Source organism: Antechinus flavipes, chromosome 5, assembly GCF_016432865.1.
Source record: "Antechinus flavipes isolate AdamAnt ecotype Samford, QLD, Australia chromosome 5, AdamAnt_v2, whole genome shotgun sequence".
In the NCBI taxonomy this organism is placed as follows: Eukaryota; Metazoa; Chordata; class Mammalia; order Dasyuromorphia; family Dasyuridae; genus Antechinus; species Antechinus flavipes.
Window position 1 is genome coordinate 182478550 of NC_067402.1, and position 24763 is coordinate 182503312.

Below are 24763 nucleotides of genomic sequence, written 5' to 3' on the forward strand. Positions count from 1 at the left end.
CATGAAATACATGCAATCGGAAGATGCTGATGGAGGAAGGGAGAGAAGCTCCTTCGCTGAACATCTCAAGTATTAGAGTAGATAATAGTCAAAGTTAACAATGAACTGCAGCATTTCCACACGCTTATTCTTTGTGGCAGAGAATGGAGGGGAGGGTGTAATTCTAAGATATTTTTAGGGTTCAGGTCAATGGGACCAGGGATAGAGTGTTTATGGAGTTTTTTGTTTGTTTTTGTTTTTTGTTTTTTTGCTTTGTGGGGTACAATTCAGTGACTGCTTCTCTCCCTCATCAATCTCCCCAATAGTTTAATTTGGAGAGTCTTCATTCCTTTATAACACTGTTTTCCCTTTCTAAATAGATACGATAAACCCACCATTCCCTTAACTCTTCAATCCTTTCCGGTAGCAAAGTGTCTAGAGTGCATGGTTGTTGAGTATGGATGGACCCTGGGAAGAGGAAAGAGAGATTCAGTGAAATGAGGTGCACATGGACTAATAGCCCGATATTAGACTGATGCAGCACATTTTTAAAGGCTACACAGATTGCTATTATGAAATACAAGTCAGATTTATGATCTTTTTCATATTGAACATGATATGGTATGCTAACGCTGTATGTGACAGTTTAATCAAATCCATTTGTTAAAACCAAGCTAAAAGAGACCACTGGGATTATAGGATTACGGACAGAGTTAGGGAAACATGTGGCTTTGTCATTCGCCATCATTTTGAACACTGCCACATTGCAAGTGGTGCAAGTGGTTCAGTTTGTGCGTGTTGTCTTGTCTGTCAACCCTTCTCCCTTCCCCCCACCCCCTGCCGACACTCCGACCCTTTCCCAAAGTGGGTGCACAATAGTCTGTTCTCGGCTCTGTATCTGAACACCAGCTTCTCACTTCAACCAAAGCAAAAGGGACGCTACCACTTTTCTTGGATTATCAAATCCAATGAGAAACTGCGACTCAGGGATTCTTAAATCAACTCATGCAGAAAAAGGAGAAAAGTTTTGGTAAGGTTACTATCATGTCGTAGCTGTACTTTGCAGGAACCTGGCTTTAATGTTCCTTTGGTGTATTTCTAAAGCTATCTGAAATATTTTTGTTGTAACTGCTTTGAAAGACTGCTGTTTAAACCAATTAATCTTGCTAGGTGCAACAAATATTGCTACATTCTTTGCAAATCATCCCTGTGTGGCTGAAAAGACACTGCCACAAAAGAGGCTGGAGTGTAAACCCAAAAGGAATTCTTTGTTATACTGTATGTATGTTTCTTATTTTTTTGATTTTGCATGTGAGCTGCATCAAAATTGAACTCAGTCTTGCAAATCTCTTGTTGGCCTTTGCCAAGCACTAGCACTTTGCTGCCATGGTAACTGTAATTAAACTGATAAGAGTGGAAAAATGTCAGTATCTCTGAGCCTTGCAGCTGCATTGGAGAAAAAGGGAATCAAATTGGTTCCCAGCTCCATTGCTCAAAAAAGAAGGGGGGTTGAGAGGGTGGGGAGGAGGGAGTTGAAGGGGTAGAACGGAGTTATGCAGCTCCAGTCCCTGAGATATAGGGACATCTATTTGCATTGTTGTCCCTTAGGGGGCTACAGCCTGCAGGGATGCTCTGGGCCACTGAACAGAGAAAAACAAGCTTTTAGGCCCAATCCAGCTTTCAAATGGGGTTGAGGAGGGGTTGATTTGAAGATTGGAGGGGGTAAAGAAAGAAAATCTTTTGTTAGTACCCCTCAGCAATTGAATGGCCTTGGTCAAATTCTTTTAATCTGAGTCAGGGCTCCTAGGTATGGGACCTGCATTCTCATTTAGCATCTTCCTAACTCACCTAAGCTGTCAACCTGCTGTATAGCCTTACCTTTTGTGAGAGAGAGAGAGAGAGTGAGACAGAGAGAGAAAAAGAGAGAGAGAGACAGAGAGAGAAAGAGAGAGAGAAAGAGAGAGAGAAGCATATTTAAGTGAGAAAGTAGTTTTTTCATCTGAATATATACTATTGGTTGAAAGGCAATCTCTCTAAGTGTTGAAAATCTCTTTATTAAAAAAAAACCCACATGTTATAGAGTTGTGGTTACTTTGTTGTGTTAACTACTATAGCTGAGACTTTGCGGATGAATAGCACAGAACAAGAGAGCATAATGGAGGCAATCAACCGTTAGGCTGGCTCACAATACAATCCAGGCAATTAAAAGCTCACCAGAGTTTAAATGAAATGGTTCTACTTATTTCTGAACACCATACTGCACAGCCCATTATTTGTCTTTAAAAAAAAATTGATTTCCCTTAAACTGTCAAATAACTCGGAATAGCAGGGTCTCAGAGGCAATAAGAATTTCCCTCAGAACAATTTACATGCCAATCTAAAACTAGTTATGACTCCTGATGTGCTATAAGAAACTTGTGAAATGTTTCTTGGCTTATGAACATATAACTTTACAAAGACGTTTTTGGACCGGTCAGGGAAATCTGCTGACTAATTTATAAATTCTGTATATATGGCAGAATAATTGTGAAATAACCATTTTCTAACAGCTATTTATTTAAGTCTAGTTGAAATGTTTAATTTTAGGAGCAATATGATCCTTTTAAAAGGAAGCCACATTAATATAATATAGAATATCCAACTAATGTGCTTAAATGACCTAGGGTCATTAGTTTACTAAATACAAACATTTGCTGAATTCTGAGTGCTAACTTAAAATGTTAACATAACAAAAACATTTTTGGAGATTAGTAATCTATTGTCTAGTTTTCATAAAGACTAGTTTCCCCTGTCTGAAGATTTTTGAATGAGAGATTTGGCCCTCTATTCTTTATGACTGTAACATAATTAGAAAATATAGCTTAGTTCTTTCAGATGAGGATTTTCTTCTAATTTTTCTGAGCACTAATGATCAAAAACAAAAAGGAATTACCAACTGGGGAAAGCAGAGCAGTCTTCCTTTCAAACTGTTGATTATACATATAACAAATATGTATATGCCTCTGAAATCCAGGACCATATTTACTAAATTAAAATGTTTTCCTCCACCCAGATATTAAGGGCATTAGGGAATGTGCTATGTTGTAATTGATGAAATTCATTCCCCATAGAACCATGCTAGAAATAATCAGTTACGATCAAAGAATCTTCATTTGATAGAAGTTTTAGAAAGTAAGCTTTAGCAGGAGCACTAAGGGTTATGATTGATCTATCCTAGGTTCTTAGTTCCTTCAAAGGAGAGGAATCAGACCACAGGGATACAACCTGCTATTCTTTACAAAGAACTCCTAACTCAACATCTAGGCTGGAAATCTGACTGAACCAAATAAATTTCAGCCAAGGAAGTTTCATTCTAACAAATGTTTATCATTTTTTAAGGAAAAAAAATCTTTGCAGAACATTCTCTTACAAAAAGCTGTGTCTTCTTTTTGCCTATGGGATTTGAAGTAGAAATGTTAAAGGTTATGATCGAACATTTACCATAATATCACTTTTAGAAACTTGAAGAAAACTTATATAATCAGGAAAGATAGAACAGGGGATGGTGACTGGATGTAGAATATGCTTTTTATTTTTCTTAAAGCAATTAGTAAGAACATGCACAATTAATGCAAAACATCATTTTCTCTGCTTCCAAGTTTGAGATTCAGTACTTTTATAAAGCAACATGAATTTATTGAGAAAAATATTCAAGAGGCTTGGATTCTAATCCTAGTTGTAACATTAAATAATTGTATGACTTTGGAACAAGTCACTTGACTTATTTTGACCTTTGTTTCCTTATTTTATGTATTTGGGATTGGGATGAGTGTTTATGGAGAAGGTATAAGTTCAATACAAAAAACGGAGGATCTTAAAGATAAGTATATTTTACTATCAAAAGTATGGACAAAATAGAATGACCTAAGACAACTCTGAAGGATTTATGGTGAAAACTGGTATCCATCTCCAGAGAAAAAATTAATGGTATCTGAATATATATTGAAGCATACTTTAAAAAAAAAAAACTTTTTCTCTGAGATTTTGTTTATCCTTTTTTTCCCACAATATGACTAATAAGGAAATTTTTGCATGATTTCACATGTATAATCTATATTGAATTGCTTGTCATCTCAGGGTGGGGAGGAGATAGGGAGGAAGGAAGAGAATGAATTGGAACTCAAAGTTTTAAAAACAAATGTTAAAAATTGTTTTTATATGTAATCGGTGAATAATAAAATATTAATGTTTTTTAAAAGACTGTGGCCAAGCTGTAGAATTGAAGAGGCATCCCATTCATGATAACTTGTTACTGGATGTATAATATTTATGGAGAGAACTTTAAAAAAAAATCTTAGTAAGGAGTGATTAATTTCCCTTGTCTTCTTCTAATACTGACCTTTCAGGTGAAAACTGGTCCTTTTCCTGATACTCTTTTAGAATGTTAATTAATATTTTGTTAAAATTATAACTTGTTAAAATTATAACACAATTTATATGATTTTAATGTAGATACTGGTATCTCTACTCTCTTTTAACATAAGGACCATATTTTAAAATGTCCATCATTTAGGAATGTTTGGATCTTTAATTGATGTTTTAAAATTCTGTGTCATATACCCCTTCAACTACTGTAAGCTAACTACTTTTCCCACACAGGGGGCACCCTACTCTTCCTACCACCAAATACACATTAAGTGGTTATTTTAACCTCGCTGTTTCAGATATTTTGAGATTGACACTTATGTACTGGAGGGCAAATTTATGTGTGGTGCATTATTAAGTAGATTTCTTTAAAAATTGTTTAGAATTTTAATCACATTTTCTCCCCAAGGGAAATGTTCTATTCAGGAGCAGAAACATTATACAATTATCTAATATTACTTAGCTTCATATTTATAACAGCTGCTTACCATGACATGAATATTCTTATTTTTTCTCTCCTTCTCTCTCTTTCTGTCTTCCCCCCATATATTTGTGTGTGTATACACATAGATGTAAAAACCTATGTAAATTAATATATACATACACACATAAATAAACTCTTTTTACCACTTAATATGTAGAAGATGAACAAATAGATGAGGAAAGAAATTGAGTAAGCAAAGTATAAAATGTAAATGACAGCCTAAGTCCAATTGTGTATTTTCAGTAAATATCTTTAGAATAAAAAATAAGACCTTGTACTTCTAAAGAAAGCAAATTTGAATTTTTAGATTCTGATTTTGGTCTTTGATATCTTTTAAATCCATCTAATAGCCCCAGTTATTTTTTTTTTAACTTTCTTAGGTATACAAATGCTCTCAGTCCAGCCAGACACCAAGCCGAAAGGTTGTGCTGGCTGCAACCGTAAAATCAAGGACCGATATCTACTGAAGGCCCTGGACAAATATTGGCATGAAGACTGTCTGAAGTGTGCTTGCTGTGATTGTCGGTTGGGAGAGGTGGGCTCCACCCTGTACACTAAAGCAAACCTTATCCTTTGTCGCAGAGACTACCTGAGGTAGGCATTATTCTTCTATACTAGAGGTGACTAGACTTAAAAACAATTATCAAGCTTTATGGATTCCCTCACAACTACACTCCACCAAGTGAATGACGCTGAACTCAACTCTCAGAACTGTTATATGTTTTTGTCATCTTACAGCAAAAAAAAAAAAAAAATGTGACTAGACCAGATATCAGCAATTATGTTGTGACTTAGTCTACTCAACTTGTATAATCAATTCTCTATGGAAACTGTCAACAAGCATCAAATGTATATGTATTATATACATACACAAAAATAAACACCTCTTCATGTATGTATAAAATTTTACAAATACACACATAATTTCATCAGAGGGGAAGGAGAAAATAAGTAGATTGTCTGTGACAAACACACACACACATAAAACTAAGTACTTGATTTTTTAAAAAAATCAAGTTTTGAGATTATTTTGTGAAATAATTCTGTCACTAGTTAGTTGTTAATTGAACCAGAAGAATTAGCAACATTAAAAAATGAGAAATTATTTCTCTCTCATATAAATGTGATTTTGAAATTCTTAACCAACACTTGTTTTGAAGAACTTGCCTGCAGTTTGGTATAGGTTTTAGTGTCTGTTCATATATGCTTCAGATTCTTCTTCCCACAAAGTTATACTGACTAGCACAAAAATAAACCTAAAATTTAAACACTAAACCTGCCAGTAATTCTTAAAAAGCAGTATATTAAAAGCTTCTATCACTAGCAAATGATACATCTTTTATAAGTTAAATAGATAAAGAGGTATAGGAGTGCTCTGATGCCCTCGGTTATGAAGGGAGCAAACAGGTAAAGCTTCACTCTTTAAGTCTCTCGTTCCAGAATTCCTCACCCTTGGATAGGAACTAACTTCCAGAATGTCAATTCACAAAGTGTATTCCTCTGAATTTCATAAATAAGTGTGAATTGATTTTTTTTTGGTTGAAAAGTACTATATAAGGAAGGAATCATTTGAAATTTCACCATTGACTATGGACCTAAAATGATGGCTTTTTATTCCTTTGCTAATGCTCTTGTGAAAACTTAAATCAAACTGTTCTTTTAAAGTCCCATCAGAAATTCAATTTGGTAAGTTAGTAAGAGAGTGAATTCATTCCTGCTCACTTATGTCATACTATTTGGGGAGGTTATAAAATTCCAATACACAGTAACCCAATCTCATTTTCATGCAAGTTCACGCATAAGTACAAACAACAAATCTCATTTGAATGAGGGTCCTGCCCTTAAAGATAGTACAAATGCTTTCTAACTATCAATGCCATGTTTCCAAGCCAGGTCAAATATATCTGTTACTCTGTCTTTTACTTATTATGATGTTGTGCATTTTAGGTTTTTAAAATAATTTTTTTTGTGGTTATTTAAAATGACTTAGTCAAATCTATCAGTAACTAGAAATTTTGGCACTCTAGAATAAGTAGCACTTATCAGCCATCAAATCAACTTTTTTTTTTAATGGTAGGTAGGAATGTAATAATTCATGATGTGAAAATAACATAAGAAAGAAAAAATAATTTGAATTGGAGGGGCAATTAGTTACTACAGTAGTTTCTATCCTAATGAGAAAAAATATGGTTCAAATTTCTGTACTCTCTCTAGTGTCCTGGGGCAAATCCACAGTTTGCACTTTATGCCCTAATTATAACTCTGGTTTCTCTCTTTGATTATTACTGATGCAAATAACTCATTATTGTTTTAGATACTCTAATGATACCTATTTTTATAGTTGTTTTGAAATTAGAGTTTTTCTTCCCCTCAGTTTATTTGTAAACTAACTTTATTTCTTGATCCTGCACCCAAAAAGGTAGCTGATTTGTTGCAACTGATTTATCTTCATAGTTTTACTACTACTATATTGACAAGCATTTTAATCCTTGCACATAAACATGTTATGCTCATAATATTTGCTAACGGTGTCTAGCATAAATTTACATTAACATTTCTTAAAATAAACTTTTGGTTAACCTGAACAGGAATTATATGGATTAATGTACCATTTCAACTGGAATCAGAATTTTCCACATTGGATGCAAACCTCCAATATCTGGTTCCTTTTTTTGCTAAAATTTTGCTTTGCAAACAAATTTTTCAGGATTATCTCTGGAAAAAAATAATTCCAGATACAATAAAGCAAAATTAAAATTATTGCATCAATGTGAACTTAATTTACCTTCAAAAAAAGTTTTAATCATTTCCCATCAATGGATTTTAGTAAAATATTAGACATGGCTTTTAACAGTTAAGTAAGTATGTGTTGTACACATTAAATCATTCTATTCTTCTGTAATATCTCTGTCTCCATGACTGACCTCACTCTAATAGAACCCAAATTTTCTTGTTCCATTTTCAAGTCTGTTAAATAATACAATGCTGTTTAACTTTTAGCTTTGAAAATTCTATATATTTTCTGAAATATAAAGTGCCTCCTGAATGTGTATATACCTGTTTTTCAGAATGCCATTTCTTCTTAATTAGTCATCATCACATTTAACAAACAGTTATGTTAATAGCCTTCAACTTGTTGACATTTCAATCTAGTTATTAAAGGGGTGATATTACTTACTTAACACGTAAGTTAAAGTGAATTTTTTAGGTAAATTAGTAATTCACCTATGACAATGTAAACATATTGTGGAAAAGGGGTGTGTGTGTAGATGTGTGCATGTGTGTTTAAGAAGTTATTCTTAAAAATAGATATTTCTTGAAATTTTCAAATATTAAACATGAAATCTCACCTTGGAACATCTATAGAGACACAAAATTTCTGTGCAAGTAGACTTGTAATCTTTATAATTTTGAAATCTAACTTTATATTCAAAACAAATCATGTATAAATATATTTAAATATTATTAAATAAGCTTCATTGAATAGAGTAAAAATAAAATTCAGTAGTGTTAAGATAATAGCACTATATATCAGTTGCTCTTTTGTCACATTTTGATCACCCAGAAGTATCAATTTAATTAAAAACCAATGAAAAATGTGATTTCATTCTTGCTTAATTTTCACTTATTAAAACAATTGCATTAAAGATTTTAGATCAGAAAATTTGGCTTCTAATAAATGAATTCATTTACGTGACATTGCTATTTGGACTTTTCCTGTTTTAATTTTTAAATATGTTGAAACAAGCAAAATATAGAGTAATTAATACATTTATATAATTACTATTTTCTCCTTTTCTAAATCTCCAGAAACTTTTTTTGGTGGAATTGGAGGTTAGGGATAGGATAAAACCTACTTAAGTGAAAGTTATGTTGCTTTAGACTAGAAAATAATTAGATAACTATATTAAAAATTGAAATTGTCATTACTTTGTATAGAGGAAAACTTAATCACTTAACATATCTCTTTTGATGTATAGCAAGAAGAAATTGTAGGCTTCTTAGTTGTTGCTTTGTTAACTTCAGTATATTTAGGGACTTAAGGTCAAAATGATAAGAATTCTCAAATAATTTGTAGGCAATTAAGTTACGTATTCTTATTCACGGTTTTTCTAAATACGTAACTATTGTTTTAGTTTATGTATGTGTGCATATATATACACACTCATGGTACTTCCTGCATTGAAATAAAAGAAATATGAATAAATAGGATAGAATGGGGGAGAAGGGGTTGGAAATCTTAGGAATCTAGTCCAATTTAATATAACATATATGTATATGCATAAATATAGACTATACATTTACATGGAATATCTTTTTAATGGTCTGTCCTTGATCTGTATTCATAATAGTGAAGCACCTTAATTTTCTCCACACATAAACTAAATTTTTTAAGCCTTACCTAAGACATGGCAGAATTTATGTGTAGTTCCTCAAATGAATATTTTTCTTTAAACTCAATGAATAATAGATTTTTATTTCTCAAGTATTTTTACTTTCAATGTTTAATCCTGTGGATCAAATGTACCAATTAATGTTGAATTATCAAAAACCTTAAATTCTTCTTCTGTTGGGAACTTGTATAGTTAAAAACTATAGGTGATCACATTTTCCCCTTCCTTTCTCTAAAGTAAAATGAACTTGGGATAAACTAGAACTGTTCAGATATATCTAACAATGCAAGATTAATTAATGTTAGCTGTCTAGGTCAATTTAATTTTAAAGCACCAGTACACCATTGTGAAAAAGGTTAATAACTATCATATAAAAGTAGTTGTTTTAATACTAATTGTATATCAACAGTAGGGAATTAATGGTTTGGAAATAATCTTGCTTAGTTTGTATTTCTTTTACAAATTACAGATTAAAACATTTACTGTTCAGTCATTAGAATTAGTTTGTGGGGTGTGTGTGTGTGTGTGTGTGTGTGTGTGTGTGTGTGTGTGTGTATACACTCATGCCCTCACTAAAATATCAAAATTGAAAAGAAGATGTACTTTTCAACTTAAGAAAAGTAAATAGCACCAAATTCACTATTCAGATTTTCTGGCAATTTTGTTTTCTTTAAATCTGCCAAGTTATTTGTAGTATATTTCAAAGCATTAAGTTAATTTATAGCATGAGTTAAATCTCTGTGAATGCTATCTTACCATGTAGCTCTTTCAAAGCTGCTTACTTTGCATATTATGGAAGCTAGCTGAATTTGTGTTCCTCTAAAAAAAACAAACCAGAAAAATGTTCTTACTGGGAAAACATAAGGTATTATGCTGCTATCTTAGGTCCTATCTTTGGTAGTGATAAAGGTTTCTCTCAAATTACTTATTTATAAGTAAGAACATTGAATTAGGGTTATTACTTTATCCTCAATAATAACTGCTTATTTCTTAAATTATTTAAAGTTCCTATTCTAAGTGAAAGTTAATTCAAACGTTCCAAAGTAAGGAATTAATGAGAAATCAATGACTAAAAATTGAGGTTGACTTAAAAAATATTGTCAATATAGAGATTTCTCAACAAAATTATTTTAATAATAATAAATATTGCTATTAATTTAAAGAATTTTATAGATCATAAAACTAGTATTTATATGATCTAGCCTGATTACTAACACTGCAGAGCAATTTGATAATATGTTAAATTAAAGTTCAGTAATAGTTATATTTCTAACTTTTCTCCAATATTTGTTTTTCCCATTAATTATTTTAAAAATACAAAATTTAGCTTTTAGAGGTTTTACTTTTTTCTCCTAAAAGGTAATATTATTGCTCTTAAAAATTTTTATTTTAAAATTCTAAATTATATTTTGTGAAAGATTGTTGTAGAATCAGAGATTTAGCACAAAGAAGAGGCCTTAGAGATCCCTTAAAGTGAGACCTTGATCACATTTCCTCATTTTATAGTTGAGGAAAGCAGAACCAGATAGTTAATTAACAGTTTAATATTTAGTGTAATCCCTTGTGTTTCTGTACTCATTTGCTTAATGTCTTCCAAAATTCCTATTGTCATCATCTTTAACTGCATTAATTTTGTGAGGTAATGATAATATGTAAAGTTTTTAGGTCTATAGAAATCCACAGTCTCTTTTTAAATGATTTCATAATTCAAACATAATATGTTTGAATCCTATTTATATCATTATTCATTTTATTCAAAATATTTTTCTTAATTGAAAAAATATCAAGGTGGGTCTTAGCATCCATAGAATAAATCTTCCTATATAGTAGACTATATTATTCTATCCTAAAATAAAACAAATATCTAAATATATTCCATAAACAATTCTCACATCAATTTCGTAAGCAATTTTCACATCATGCTCAATAGAAAGAAGGAAAGAAAAATTTAATAAGCATAAGCAGTGTTCATTTGTTATACTTAATGGTAAGCTCCTTGTCATATGGCTGGCATGAAGGAGGAAGATAGAAATTTATTAAGATTCTTGTTCAAAAGACGTTTTAGTGCTTTTCTAGCTTTTTGAACTTCTTGTAGTATTCTTTAAAATGTATTATATGATTAAAAATTTCATCTTTTAAATATGAATTATATGTTTTATTAACCTTAAATTAGAGATAGTCTTATACTGGACTTGAGAAATCATAAAGTATTCCATATTCCTTTTATTTTTATTTATTTTGACTATGATCTATTCTTTTGAAGCATGAAATTCTTCAATCCAGATAACTCTCACTTAGAAGATACTAGTTAGATAATTTGGATTTAGTAGTGGAAAATAAAATTTTTTTTCTGCTCCTACAAATACATTTAGGATTAAATACATCTAGAAATAAGTTGCTTGTGAATTGCAAAAAGTGCTTATTTTGCACATAGTAAATATATAGACTTCTGAGTTTAAAGTTCTATTTTAGGATGTTTCTGCAAACTAACAAAATGGGCACAGTGCTTTGTAACCTTTATGTTAAAATTAGTCAGTCCTTTAATAGAATTTAATGTCCTTTGAACAATGCAAAATGAAAAATAAATAGAATTTTGCTGTGGTGTAGTGATGAAAAGAAGCAGGACGAAAACAGTATTTTGGTAAATGTCAGATTCTGAATATATCCTGTGAACTAAATAATGTTAGCATAGCAAAGTAAGATTTTGTTCTTTATCAGATATAGCCTAGGATAATTGGTTGATGTAAATGTATATTGAATATTGTTTCATGAAATTGAGAGAATGTATTAAGTCATTGATATTCTTTACTGAAAATTCCTTAAGAGTTTCTATCATTTTGCATTATTCTAAGTTTTTCCATGAAGGGAAATTAGTTAATAGCATTTATTGAATTGTCATGAGAAATATAGAACATATGAACTCTAAATGCTATTTTAATTGGGAATTGATTCCAATTTGATATTTTAGGTTTTTATTCTTTTAATTTTCTTATTAATTTTCTAAGTAGTAGAATTAATTTGTTATACTTAAAAAATGACTGCAAAACAGCAAAAAATATGACATTGAATTTTCAATGTCTATATTTCTGTAATTTTAGCTAATTCTTAACATTATTTGGGATTAGTGATATATTGATAAAGTCCTATCAATACCTTCTTTATAAAGAATCCTATTCTCCCAGCTACTATTCTAGAAAAATCATACATGACGAACAAAAGATTAAAATCTGAGAAATAACCAATTTTGTGGAGGGATGTGGAAGGAAAACTTTATAATGTTAAAAATCATGGTTTTGCTTTTCTTTCACTGACAACCTCAAAGGCATTTCAATTCTCTTTGGTAAAATCTGGCACTAGAAAAGGTGATAGTGTCTTTTGCCAAGACATGTTATCTAGTAATTTCAAACATCAGATACTCTAAAAGAGTGGCTCATAAACAATTTTCAGCAGAAAATTCGCTTAATTTAATTTTTTAATCTAAAAATCCTAAAATACCATCTAGTAATTTAATTGAATCAAATGATATTGCTGCTTCTATCTGTTTCAGTGCTATTTAATAGTGTGTACTTGTTAACTAACACTCCTTCCACCTTCAGATTTTGTGCTTAATAAATTATCCCTACTTTATTTCATTTCCTAGGAGAATTTTCTCTCAGAATAGATATTTACCTAATAAATCATGGGAAAGTATACTTTTTTAATCCATTTTAAAGTGGGATGTTTATATCTTCTTAATTTAATAGTCCCTTAGTCTGAAGCTGTGTTTAGGCCATGAGCTTTCTCTCTATTTTTTCTGTCAGAGAAGTGTATGAATACTAGCAAAGTTAAGCGAGACTTTTAAATTGTAATGTTTGGAGCTTAGGGCTCTATGTGTCAAAACATCTTGGACAATCTTTTCACCCAACATATTTTCATAACCTCTTATTCAACTCTTGGTTTCACACATTATAACTTTGTGGCTTTATCATTTTTTTTCATGGTGTTAAAGTTATACTACGAGGCCTGCATAGAAGAGTTTGTTTTTTAAAAGAAAAATGACATTGTAAGAGATAGAAGGTCTAAAGTTAAACAGTAATGTCAGTTTTCTTTATTAAAATGATGTGTAGACATGGTGTTATTTAATACTGAAAACTTACAAACTAGACAAAAGAGGAAATAAACTCTAGAATATAAAAGTGGTTTGCAGAGGAATAATCCAAACTAAATTTTTAAACAAAACTTACTGCTTGTGGAATGGGAATATCTTCTGTATAAACTACTTTTATTAATGAAAATCAATCCATTAAATAAACATAAATATATAATCTGACAAATAATAATAATGGCTATAAACTTTGTGATCTTAATCATAGTCTCGGAGCCTCAGAGAAACAAAGTCCTCTTCTGTTTATGTCATGGAACCACAACAGGGAACACTTAAAAGGGTTGGAAAAAAAATGAATTTGTTTATTGCAGATTAAATTAACTTATTTAGAGATTTATCTCTTTCTCCTTATTTTTCTAACAAGCTTTCTCTTCCCATGGTTCTATTAACCCTCTTTAAATCAAAAAGAAGTTTAAAATATCCCTTTCTTATGGTTGTCATATATGCTATTTGTCATATATGTCATCCATGCTTTAGAAAGAGATCTGCTACTTATTTTTTGTAATTTTATACTATTTACTTTGTTCTATGGCTTTTTCATTGGATTTCCCACAATTTCTTTTAGGGATGGAATATGGTTAAAAAGTTAGGAATTTGGAAAGAGCATCATTTAGGACATCTGATAAATTGTATAGAACCATAAAAGGTGATTTTAGTGTTGCTTCTTGTTGACTACTGCTCAAAAGATTGCATTTTCATTTATTTTAGCTAGCTCCTATAATTATTCCTGTAAATTTCAACTATTGGTTTAAGGATGCCCTATCTATATGACTTCTACTATGTTTCTATTCAAATGCCTCGTTATGTTTTCATTTCATTTGGTCTTTGATCATTGAGCAGTTAAGTAATGAACAAAACAATAGTTTGAAAGGACATTCATTTTGGAATCAGAAAACTTGAGTTCAAATTACTTTCTCTAAAACGTAATATCCATCTAAACTTGAGTGGCAATCTCTCTAGATCTGAATTTTTTCATCTCTAAAATGAGATGATCCTAGATGAGTTTAATGGTACTCCAGGTGTTGTTTTAGGCCTAAGATGCACAATATAAACAATAACAAAAAATGATAGCCTCTACTCTCAAAAAGCTTACATTCCTATTCAAAATACAAAGTAATACTGTTTTTACATAACTCACCATTCTTTATGAAAAATAGAAATGACATTGTATGCAAAATTCCATGAGAAAATTTTCAAGTGTGTGGCAGAATGAATCACAGTAGTCTAAGTGAACCGAGTCTTGGAGGGACAATAAAATATCAGCATCAAAAAACTCCTTTAGGTGTTAGTGATAAACATGCACACATGTGAAGGCATGAAAAGACTAGAAAAAATGATTAAAGGGGAAGACAATCCATTTATTATAGTCTAATTAAAATATCTAAAAATTAACTAATTGGTAGATGACTTACTCATTTCCTAGAATTCAGTCTATATACTCAAGTAATGAAAAGCAGTACTATTTCTTCAGCACAGTCCCAGGCACTATGGATATTAGAAGAATTTTATAATCTATAAAGTATAACCATAAAGTATTTCACAAATATGGGGATCAATCCCTAAAAGATTTTTGGAATGCAATTGGTCAAGAGAATGATAATAGAGTTGTCCCTTGGGTTTAAGTTCATTTCTGTCCTTTTCACCTGCAAATTCTCCTTTAGAATTAAGAAACTTGTGGACCCTAAAAGCTTTTGTCACTTGGCTCAAAAACTGCCATTTAAATGGATAATGATGAGGTATAACTTAGTCACTGGAAATTATAAGGAGCCTTAAGAAATTTCTGAACCTAAAATAAAGAAGTATAGTCAGCATTCAATGACCAGGAAAGACAGTTCAAAAAGCAGATTTAAGCTAGAGGGCACTAGAAAACTGGAGTTCTTTTGTGCTTCAAAAAGTTTGACACTCATTTGGAATAAGCAGACCTCCCTGAGAGAGGGAGGTCATTTCTAAATAGGCAAAGTTGAAGGGGAAACAGATTCAACATTTTATGGGAAAAGTTTTATAGTGAGGGTTTTTTTATTTGTGTAGCTAAGTTGTGACTTAGCTTCACTGTAACAAGATTTTAACCTAAAAGTATAGCAGAATTGCCCACTTTTTCTTCCATAATGAAGAGAGGGGACATTTCTGTTAAGGATAGAAAATAATCATAGGACCAATGGGGCGTTGTGAATAGTTACCATGTGAAAACAGAATTAATACCTGGCAGAGACTGAATGTTTGGGAATGGGATCATATCAACAGCTTGGAAGCATCAGAAACCAGTTTTGTCTTTCCATGTGTGTGCTCTAGTTATACATTCCCAAGAGAGATCTACTATTTTCACTGATGATATTTATATTTATGGAAAAATATTTTCCTTTCTATGCTATTTCATAAAATATCTTTGCTTTAAACTAGTGTTCCTTGTCCAGTTAGAAATTAAACACATCAGTGGGAATTTGGGTATTACTATTTAAAGTGACTATGAAACCACAGAATATGTTAGCCATGGGATAGACTTGTCTGTAGGAGGATCTACCTTGTGAGTTGGCAGGAAATGGCACCCAAGTGTTAAACAGATGTAAAATCCAATACTATATAGTTCACTATAGCAATGAATAACTAATTACCTTCTAAGTCAAGTTCTGTGAATCTGAGATTTCAGGCAGTAGAGGGAAATAATGTGTATTTTGAATGGCCTTAAATACCTTAAAACCTTGAGTGACTTTGTTTTGTTTTGTGACAGGAAAATGATGTCAATAGTTTATCATTTAACCAAGTGCTTGACAAAGTCTATCCTTTTCCTGTGGAGAACATGGAAAGATATTTTAACAATGGTGAGCCTATTAGAAGGGCAGTACCCAAAGTAGTCATTAATGTTAGTTTGAAAAGAGAATCTCAAGTGGATTATTACAGGAAGCTATTAAGCCTTTGTGCTTTTCAAGAGTTTTCTTTTTATTTTGGATAAAGGCATAGATAACAGGTTTATCAAATTACCAATGATACAAAGATAGGTGTCATTGCTGAATCATTGGGTGACAGAATATAAAATTATTACAATATGTCAGAAATATGGACCAAAGAGAACAAGAGGAAATGTAACAGATATCCATGTAAAATAATAAGCAGCATAGCATAGTGACTAAAAAGAGGGATCTAGAGTCAGTAAGCATATGTTGAAGTTGTGCCTCTGAACATTTCACTTCTCTGTTCTGGCTGCTCTCAAATCCTAGATGATTTGCTGATCTGCATCTATATGTAGGCAGAGATTTCTCATACTGGGGACTTCTCACAAAGTAAAATCTTAGATCTTGAATAAAAAAGGAAAATGGAGAAATCTCTGGATTAAAAAAAAATAAACAGTGCCACATAAAATAGGAGTTTAAATGAAAAACAAAAACCCTGGAGATTTTAGTGCAAATGAGTTATTAATGTCCAAATGAGTCATTAATGTAATATGACAGTGAAATAAAGCTAATGTGGTCATTGACTACATTGAGAGGCATAATACCGAGCACATTGGGAAAGTGATAGTCCCAACGTATACATTTTCTATGGTGATAATGTTGATAATCTCTCGCCATCATTCTCCCTAACCTTCTTTTCATTTGAGATTGTATTTTACTAAGTGCATTTTAGAACTGCATTGGGAAATTTTCTCATATACATATGTAACATTTTTGCCCATGTATGAATTGTCTATATAGACAGTGAATAGATTTCTGGCCTGCCAGAATATAACATAATATAATATTATATAATAATATAATAATATAAGAAAATATAAGAAAGGGATAGGCAAGTTCTAGAAATCCAGTCTCTGAGAGGATATATACCTAACTGCATTCCCCTTCCCAGATCCTGGTATACTGGGGGGTGATAGATTTAGAATAAAAGCTAGATTGCTCTTAAAAGGAAGTTAACTCTTAAGTTTACTCTTGCCAGTTTAGTTCCTTCCCCCAAAATGCAAAAGTCCATCACAAACAGGGACTAGCAAGTGAACTCATTTTTTTCAAATAAAACAGAGAAAGAGAAAGCAGAGTTAAAGAAGTTATATATATTGGAATAAACCTTACTTGCCCCCCACCCCCCAGAAAAACAAACAAAAATAAAATACAAGAGTAAATGAGCCTTTTAGGTGGGAATGGTAAGACCTTAATTCAGCCGATGGAAATAGACTCATCTCATCTAAGGGCAAGACTCCCCTAAACATTTGCTAGGGTGTTAAGTCAGAAAACATTGAGGAACCAGCTTCCCCTGCTGTCTGTTGCACCTCTCTATGTGTGTCCCTGGAACTAATTCAGAACTCTCTCACCCTTTCTCTTCACAGTTTCCTATTTGGTACAAATACTTGCATCTTGCACACAATTTCCCATTCAACAAATGCTTAATTCTCTACCTGCTATGTAGACTGGAAAGAACATGGAGTTAATGGTTAATAAACAATACTCGTCTTCATTGAATTGGAGTTCACTAGAGGCATTTACACACATGCAGACAATTGTAGTACAAGATAAATACATTAGAGAACAAAAAAGTATAAAATAAGGCACAAGGAATAAATGTTCCTGACCAGAAGAAATGGGGGAATGCTTTTAGTTAATTCTAATAGCTAAGTTACTTTCTGTATCATTGCCCAGCTCTCAAAACAGTAGGATGACTTTCAGGATTATACTTAAACATTTCCTTCCTGCTTTTAGGGTTGAAGTCCTAAGGTAAAATTCAGTTCTGAACCATAAGTAGAAAATTTCAGAAAGAGGTTCTTTTCACTTTGTCAAAACAAACATATTCCATGGAGGCCTCTCATATGAAACAGAATATTTGTGCTTTTGATTACCATCATCTAAAGTTCTTCCTACCGTTTTGCTTTTCTCATAATGGGGAACATATCTATAGTTAAAATGTTTACTGTGTCACATTCATAAAATCCAGATTATATTGGTCCCAATGTTTTTATGATTAAATTTAATATTCATTATGTAATAAGTCACATTGAAGTATCCACACAGAATTTTACTAGGCGTTTTATGAAGAACATAGAAACAGATAATGATCATGTACTTCTAAACTTTTGTATCATTTTCTAGAATCATATCTAGTTTATATAATTTACTAAGTGTTCCTTCGTGTCCTTATTTGTCACATGCTACTTTAAATGCCTTTACACATTCTACTTGTTTTATTCCTTGGAATTATAGTAGTAAACAGAAGGGCAAGAGAAGTAGGGGAAAGAAGTTTATAATAGTTAAAACCTGAATGTATTACACACTATATAGTTATTGATTGGTTTCTTTGCAGGCTAGTAGCTAACCTTTAGAACCATGTCTAGGTCTTAGAGTGATCTACAATTAGTAGTTCGTTGACTGGGGGGGAAACTAGAGCATAGTGCTGTTTTTACTGCTTTTTGTCTCTTCCTCTCCACAGCATCATATCACCCTTGTTGATATTGTGTAGTTTTTCTTAATCAACAGTTCTTCAGATTTTTTGCTTGTAGGATGTAATACACCATTGCTTTTGCTATCAGCTATACTGTACATATTCCAGATTCTGGGCAAAACGTCCTTGTTAAGTGGAAAGGAATAAAGGGAGGTACTAAGAAGTAAGACTGTTCATCTTGGGGATCTCTGGCCATGCTATTTAGAAGGGCCCCATCCCCTGCTTATTATACGATTCTAACTTAAGGTCTCATTTAAGTAACATGAATGGATGACATTGAGAGGAAGTCAGGTGAATGGAAAAAAAGATGTATTTATTTAATAGAAGAATGATAGGGATTTTTAATGCTGAGGAATGAGATAGGTCTATGTCTCTAACAATGTCTGCTACCACCATGTTAATGTCTCATTAAATTTAGTTCAGTTGGCATCATAGGATACAGTTCATAAAATTTTCACTATTAGTGTGTCAGAGTGACTGTGTAACGATTCTGATGTGCTTGAAATCTCCTTTTCTCCTTACCACTGAAGTCTATAGTAACATCCTTTAAGTTTCTGTCATCTGTTTCCTAATTTGTTGATTGTATTGGATGGGTTAAAATTAAACATCACCGCTATTCATGACACAGACAAAAGTGAACTTTTAGGCAAAAAATTACATCTGTACATATGTTACAATTCATACTAATAGACATTTTAATGCCACTGAATTGTGACCTTTTGATGCCTATATAAAGCAAATTGGACAGTTGGCTGCACAGCATGTATCTAGGCACTGTATTGGTGAATGATGCTCTTAGATTCTTTGCTAGCCATGTTGTGATTGATCTCAACACTTAGTTGAACTAGATTTTAGACACCTGTGTCCCTGAGAGGCTGCCATTTTTTAGGCTTAAGTTGTAAATGTCAATAATTCTAATCTTAAGAGTTTGCATTTTCTGTAAATAAATTCTTTATTCTAAATATTTAAAGTGAAAGTTAGGGCCATTTATTGTAACTGGATTCAAGCCCAATTTTGAAAAAAAAAGGCTAAAAAATTGATTTTATGAAAAAAAATCAGTGTAGCAAAGCTTAGATTTGATAAAGAAAAAGAAACACAATGGTATGTCTTTTTTCCATTACATTTTGTCTTTCATCCTTTCATCCTGTTGTGGAACAAAGCTTTTTCAGTTCTCAGGAAGAGAAGCTGAACAATATCAGGAATTTAAATATGTATTTGCATTACTCCTTATTGATCTTGTATACCAGTAAGAACTGGTTTGATTATTTTGCTTTAAAAAAATAAAATAATTTTAGGTTGGACAATTTTTTTTATTTAAATAAACTGCCTTTAAAATATTTTGTAAAAAGAATCAAAGCAATCCATATATATATAGAGACATATCCATTGTTTGAATGTGACGCAGAGGAAATGTCTTGACGAGTGATAGCTTAGGTCTGCCTAGCTAATACAGGGAAGTTCCATGAAGCTGAACTTATAACACTCAGAACTTACCTAGTAAAATGATAATGATAGTTAACATTTACAAAGTGCTTACTAAGTGTCAGGCAAAGCACTTTATAGTTATTGACTCATTTGATTCTCACTACAACCCAGGGATGATGGAGGAGTGGGAGAGGGAGGGAGAGAGATGCTATTGTTATCCCCATATAACTGATAAGTTTTAAATGACTTCTCCAAATTCACACCAGGTAGTAAGTATCTGAAACCATATTTGAACTCAGGACTTCCTAACTCCAGACCCAGGACTTTCAGAGTAAGGTAGAAGACAATCATCATTGCCCTAAGGTTCCTGGGCTGTAGTTTCTCTTTAGGCTATTCCTAGAACGTCCCCCATTTTTCTCCATAATTAGGATAACATTTATGAAACTAAGATCAGAGGATGTGCTTCTTATTTAGTTGTCAATTTTTAATAAATTTACCCTCTTGTATTAAGTAACCTGTGTTCCATCCTAAACATTTGATTTGAACATATTTCTACTTTAATAATGCATAGCTTTATGATTTTATCAGTATAAGTACTTGTGCTGATGAGGCTCATAATTCCATAATAATTTTCTGGATTATCTTTGTATGTTAGCGTGATTGGGGATATCTACCAAGCGGTCAGTATTTTGGAGATGGTTCTCAGATCACAGCTATGTTGAGGCGCATTATCTGGAATGTATTTCAAGCCTTTTCAGCTTGGTGAGAGTAACAGAACTTGTGCTTTATTTGCATTACTTTTAATACTTTGGGATTGGCTCAGAGACCTCAGAGAAGGGCAAGTAAAAATTTAATATTTGAGTTTTTGAAAGGTTATTTTGGGGTTTAATCTTGTTGACTTGTTATTCTATTTTATAAAGAGTTAAGAGGCAGGTGTGGAAACAAAGGCATTTGTTAAAAACTAAACTAATTTAGCTCCCGTGAATTGTGTTTTGTTGTTCTCTTGGGCAATTGAGATTTTCAGCTAGCTTTTGAGAGAACAATTCATGACTTTTAAAATATCAAAAATATATTAAGAATTAATTTATTATAGTTTGTGCCAAGCAACATTTTTTCATTTAATGACTTATTCATGGCATTTTTGTTAGTGAATCCTAAAAATCTTCTAGCTTATGTGTATATTGATAGTTCTATATATCTAACAAAGTTTGTCTTCTTAGAACTGTTATTGTCCTATAAATTAGAAGTATGTTACATGTATTGTATTTAACATATACTTTAACATATTTAACATGAATGGGATTACCTTCCATCTAGGGAAGGGATGGAGGGAAGGAGAGGAAAAGTTGAAACAAGTTTTTGCAAGGGTCAATGTTGAAAAATTACCCACGCATATGTTTTCTATGTAGAAAGCTATAATACAAACAATTTAAAAAAGAAGTATATTTCTGTTCTAAAAACTATGAGTTTTTTTTAACTCTAAATATATGCTTTGTTTTCTTTGAGACAACTTAATTAATTTTAAAGTGGTGATTTCTCTTAGAATCATTTTCCCACCTAACCTTCCCCTTCAACCCCCCATGCTGCTGTCATTATTAGATAGAAAAAATATCAGTTTGAATTTTGCTGACCAATATTAACTTCTTGTCTATGTCTTTGGCACCTAGCATATAGGTACAAATAATTGTTTGTTGAATTGAATTATGGTTAGAGGATGATAGATTTAGAGTTGAAAGGGACTTTATTAGTAATCTATTTCAACTTGAATTTGAATGGAGGTCCTCTGATTACAAATCCAGCTCTGCTTTCACTATTCCAACTCTTTTAAGACCTGCCAAGTTATGTCAGGCTTATTCTAGGTATAATTTAAGAACTATTGTAGACCTCAGAAACTGAAAGAACTTGCTTTTGACTGGAAACATGTCATGTTTCATATCTGTACCTTTGTATATATTAGAATGTTCTTTTTTTCTCACCTTCCTCTTGCAGAATTCCTCCTTTTAAAGCACAGATCAGATGCTGCTACCTACAGACGGCCTACTCCCCCCACCAAGTGTTCTTCCCATTACCCAAATTTATTTGAATTTGCATCCTTTCTCTCTGTCTCTCCACCTTCTCCTCTCTACACACATACACACACACACACATATACTCCCCCATTCCAGAAGAAAAATCTCTATGGAAGGGATTATTTCATTCCTGTCTTTCTATCCCCTGCCCAATGCTTACACATAGTAAGTGCTTTACAAATGATTGTAAATTGAATACAAGAATGCTTTAGAGGGATTTTGTCATAACTAGGAGAAAAATTTAAAGGCATGAAATGACATGAAAAAAAGTTCAAGAAACTGGGATTGTTCATCCTAAAGAAGCTGGATTTTTAATAAGGTGCTTCCTGTAACTGAAAAATTGTAAAACACAAGATTTTCTTAAAATTGATTTTCATTCATATTTATTAAAGAAAAATAAGAGAAAATGATAATTAACATACATAACATTTAAGACTTTTCATTAGGAAGAATTATATAGCAGGAGTTTTATTGAAATTTAGAATGGGTAGCTAGGTAGGGTTAGGGAGAATTAAATCTATAAGGGGCTATTTATATAGGTGTGGTTTTCTGGGGACTTTGTGGGGTTATCCTTTGCCATACTAATTATTTATTGATTCTCTAAAAGCACCATAACTTTATTTTCTTCTTTTAAGACTAAAAGTTTACCTAAATAATTGATGTTTAAAAATTGAGTCCATTTTGCTTTTTTCAATTGTATAGATTCATAGACACTAAATGCTATTTCAACTATCTCTTTTTATTGATGAGGAAATTAAGTCCCAGAACCAGGAAATGAGTTGCCTATGGTGTATAAATAATGAAACTTAGATACTTTTTTTTTTTTTTTTTGATCAGGGGAGGGCATTAGGATTAAGTGACTTGCCTAAATCATACAGTTAATAAGACTCTGAGGTCGAATTTGGACTTATGCCTACCTAACTGCTCCTAGATATTCTTTTATACTGTCTAATTTTGATACTCTTATTTCCTTTCATTGATTTGTTTCTTGGAAACCATTTTTCTGTGATCATTTCTATTTGCTAAGATTAAGGAAATCACAGCCAATACTACTTTTCAATATTTACTAGTAAAACTCCTTGTTTACTATTTTGAAGGAAATTTTTTTTTCTCTACTCACTTAAGAAACCATATCTCTTTCATGTATACCCACATTTGTGTATGTTATCTTCTCCATTGGAATGTGAGTTCCTTGAAGGAAAAGCTATTTAGCTTTTTGCTTTATAGTCATGATATTTGGCACATGGTAGAATTTAATAAGATTTATTTGATTTAATTGAAAGCTACATTTGTAAATAATTCAGATATGTGTATATATGTATATACACACACACACACACATATATATATATATGTACAGACATATATATGTATTTGTGTGGATATGTGTATATTTTATACTGCATGTCAACCACCTTCCTACTAATTGTTTCAAAATACATCCTAATATATATCCTCATTTACTTTGCCATGTTTTGACCATTTCATGTAATATTTAATCAAGGTTTCATTCCATGAGAAATGTGAATGTGTATCATTGGCTTGTTACAAACCTATAGCCTTTGGCTATCATTAATGAGAGGTAGGGTTTCTCTCCCACCCCCATAAAAGGCACAGTAAGATTTTAGACTGATGAATGCAAAGTGAACCAACCCTATGTTTCAAAGGCAATGTTTACTGCATGTAATACATATCATTGTTTGTCTCCTGTAGTGAAAAATAACTGTCGTACTGTTTAAAATGCACTCCTGACAGACCAATGTGTGCTATTACAGGGTCCATTGCTTAAAAAAATGATATACTGACAGAAATACAATTTAAGAAAATTTAACACCAAAAGTAGTCAACCATGTAGGCTACTATTAAGAGGCCGGAACTCAAGGCCAGGGGTTTATTTAAAAACAAAACAGCAATTTATTTGCTACTTGTAAGCAAAGTTGAAAAAAAAATAACTTGAATTCTTCACTGTCTACTCTGTAGAAAATTAACAAAAGCAGGACTTCAATAAGATTTTATTGCTGTAATGTTTTAAGTGAAACCTTTTAGAAATGCTTCAGAATTTTTAAATAGTCACTAACCATTTTGATGCTATAACTCTATAGTGATTAACAAATTGCTATTATTAGATACATGGACATACCTGATTTTTTAAAAAACATAGTCAAAGATAATTCTTTGTGTATTTCATTTATGTGGGACTTATAAATATATTTGAGGATAACAGCTTAGAAACAAGTACCTTTATACTTTGCAAATAGCTATAATTTAACATATAATCTAAGAATAACTGTCTTGTATATTTGACAACAGTATTTGTATTTTGAAAATTGCTTTATTATCGCATATTTTCCCAATGGTCATTTCTACTTATTATCACTTCTCTAGTGAACCCCTTCCTTATATCAAAAATTAATATAAAGCTATCTAACGCACAACTCTAAATTAATTT

The 24763-nt window shown here is 31.8% G+C and overlaps 1 protein-coding gene across 3 annotated transcripts in view; it reads left to right on the plus strand.

Moving 5' to 3' along the window:
* Positions 1-24763, plus strand: part of LMO3 (LIM domain only 3) — a 75053-nt gene that overhangs the window by 4359 nt on the left and 45931 nt on the right. For 2 of the 3 annotated variants that reach the window (XM_051962223.1, XM_051962221.1), the window contains exon 3: positions 5248-5461. In XM_051962223.1, coding sequence (XP_051818183.1) covers positions 5256-5461 — 206 coding nt within the window. In that variant the 5' untranslated portion in view covers positions 5248-5255. Of the gene's footprint in view, positions 1-14; positions 1010-5247; positions 5462-24763 lie in introns of those variants that run through there. The other variant, XM_051962220.1, reaches the window with a different exon arrangement.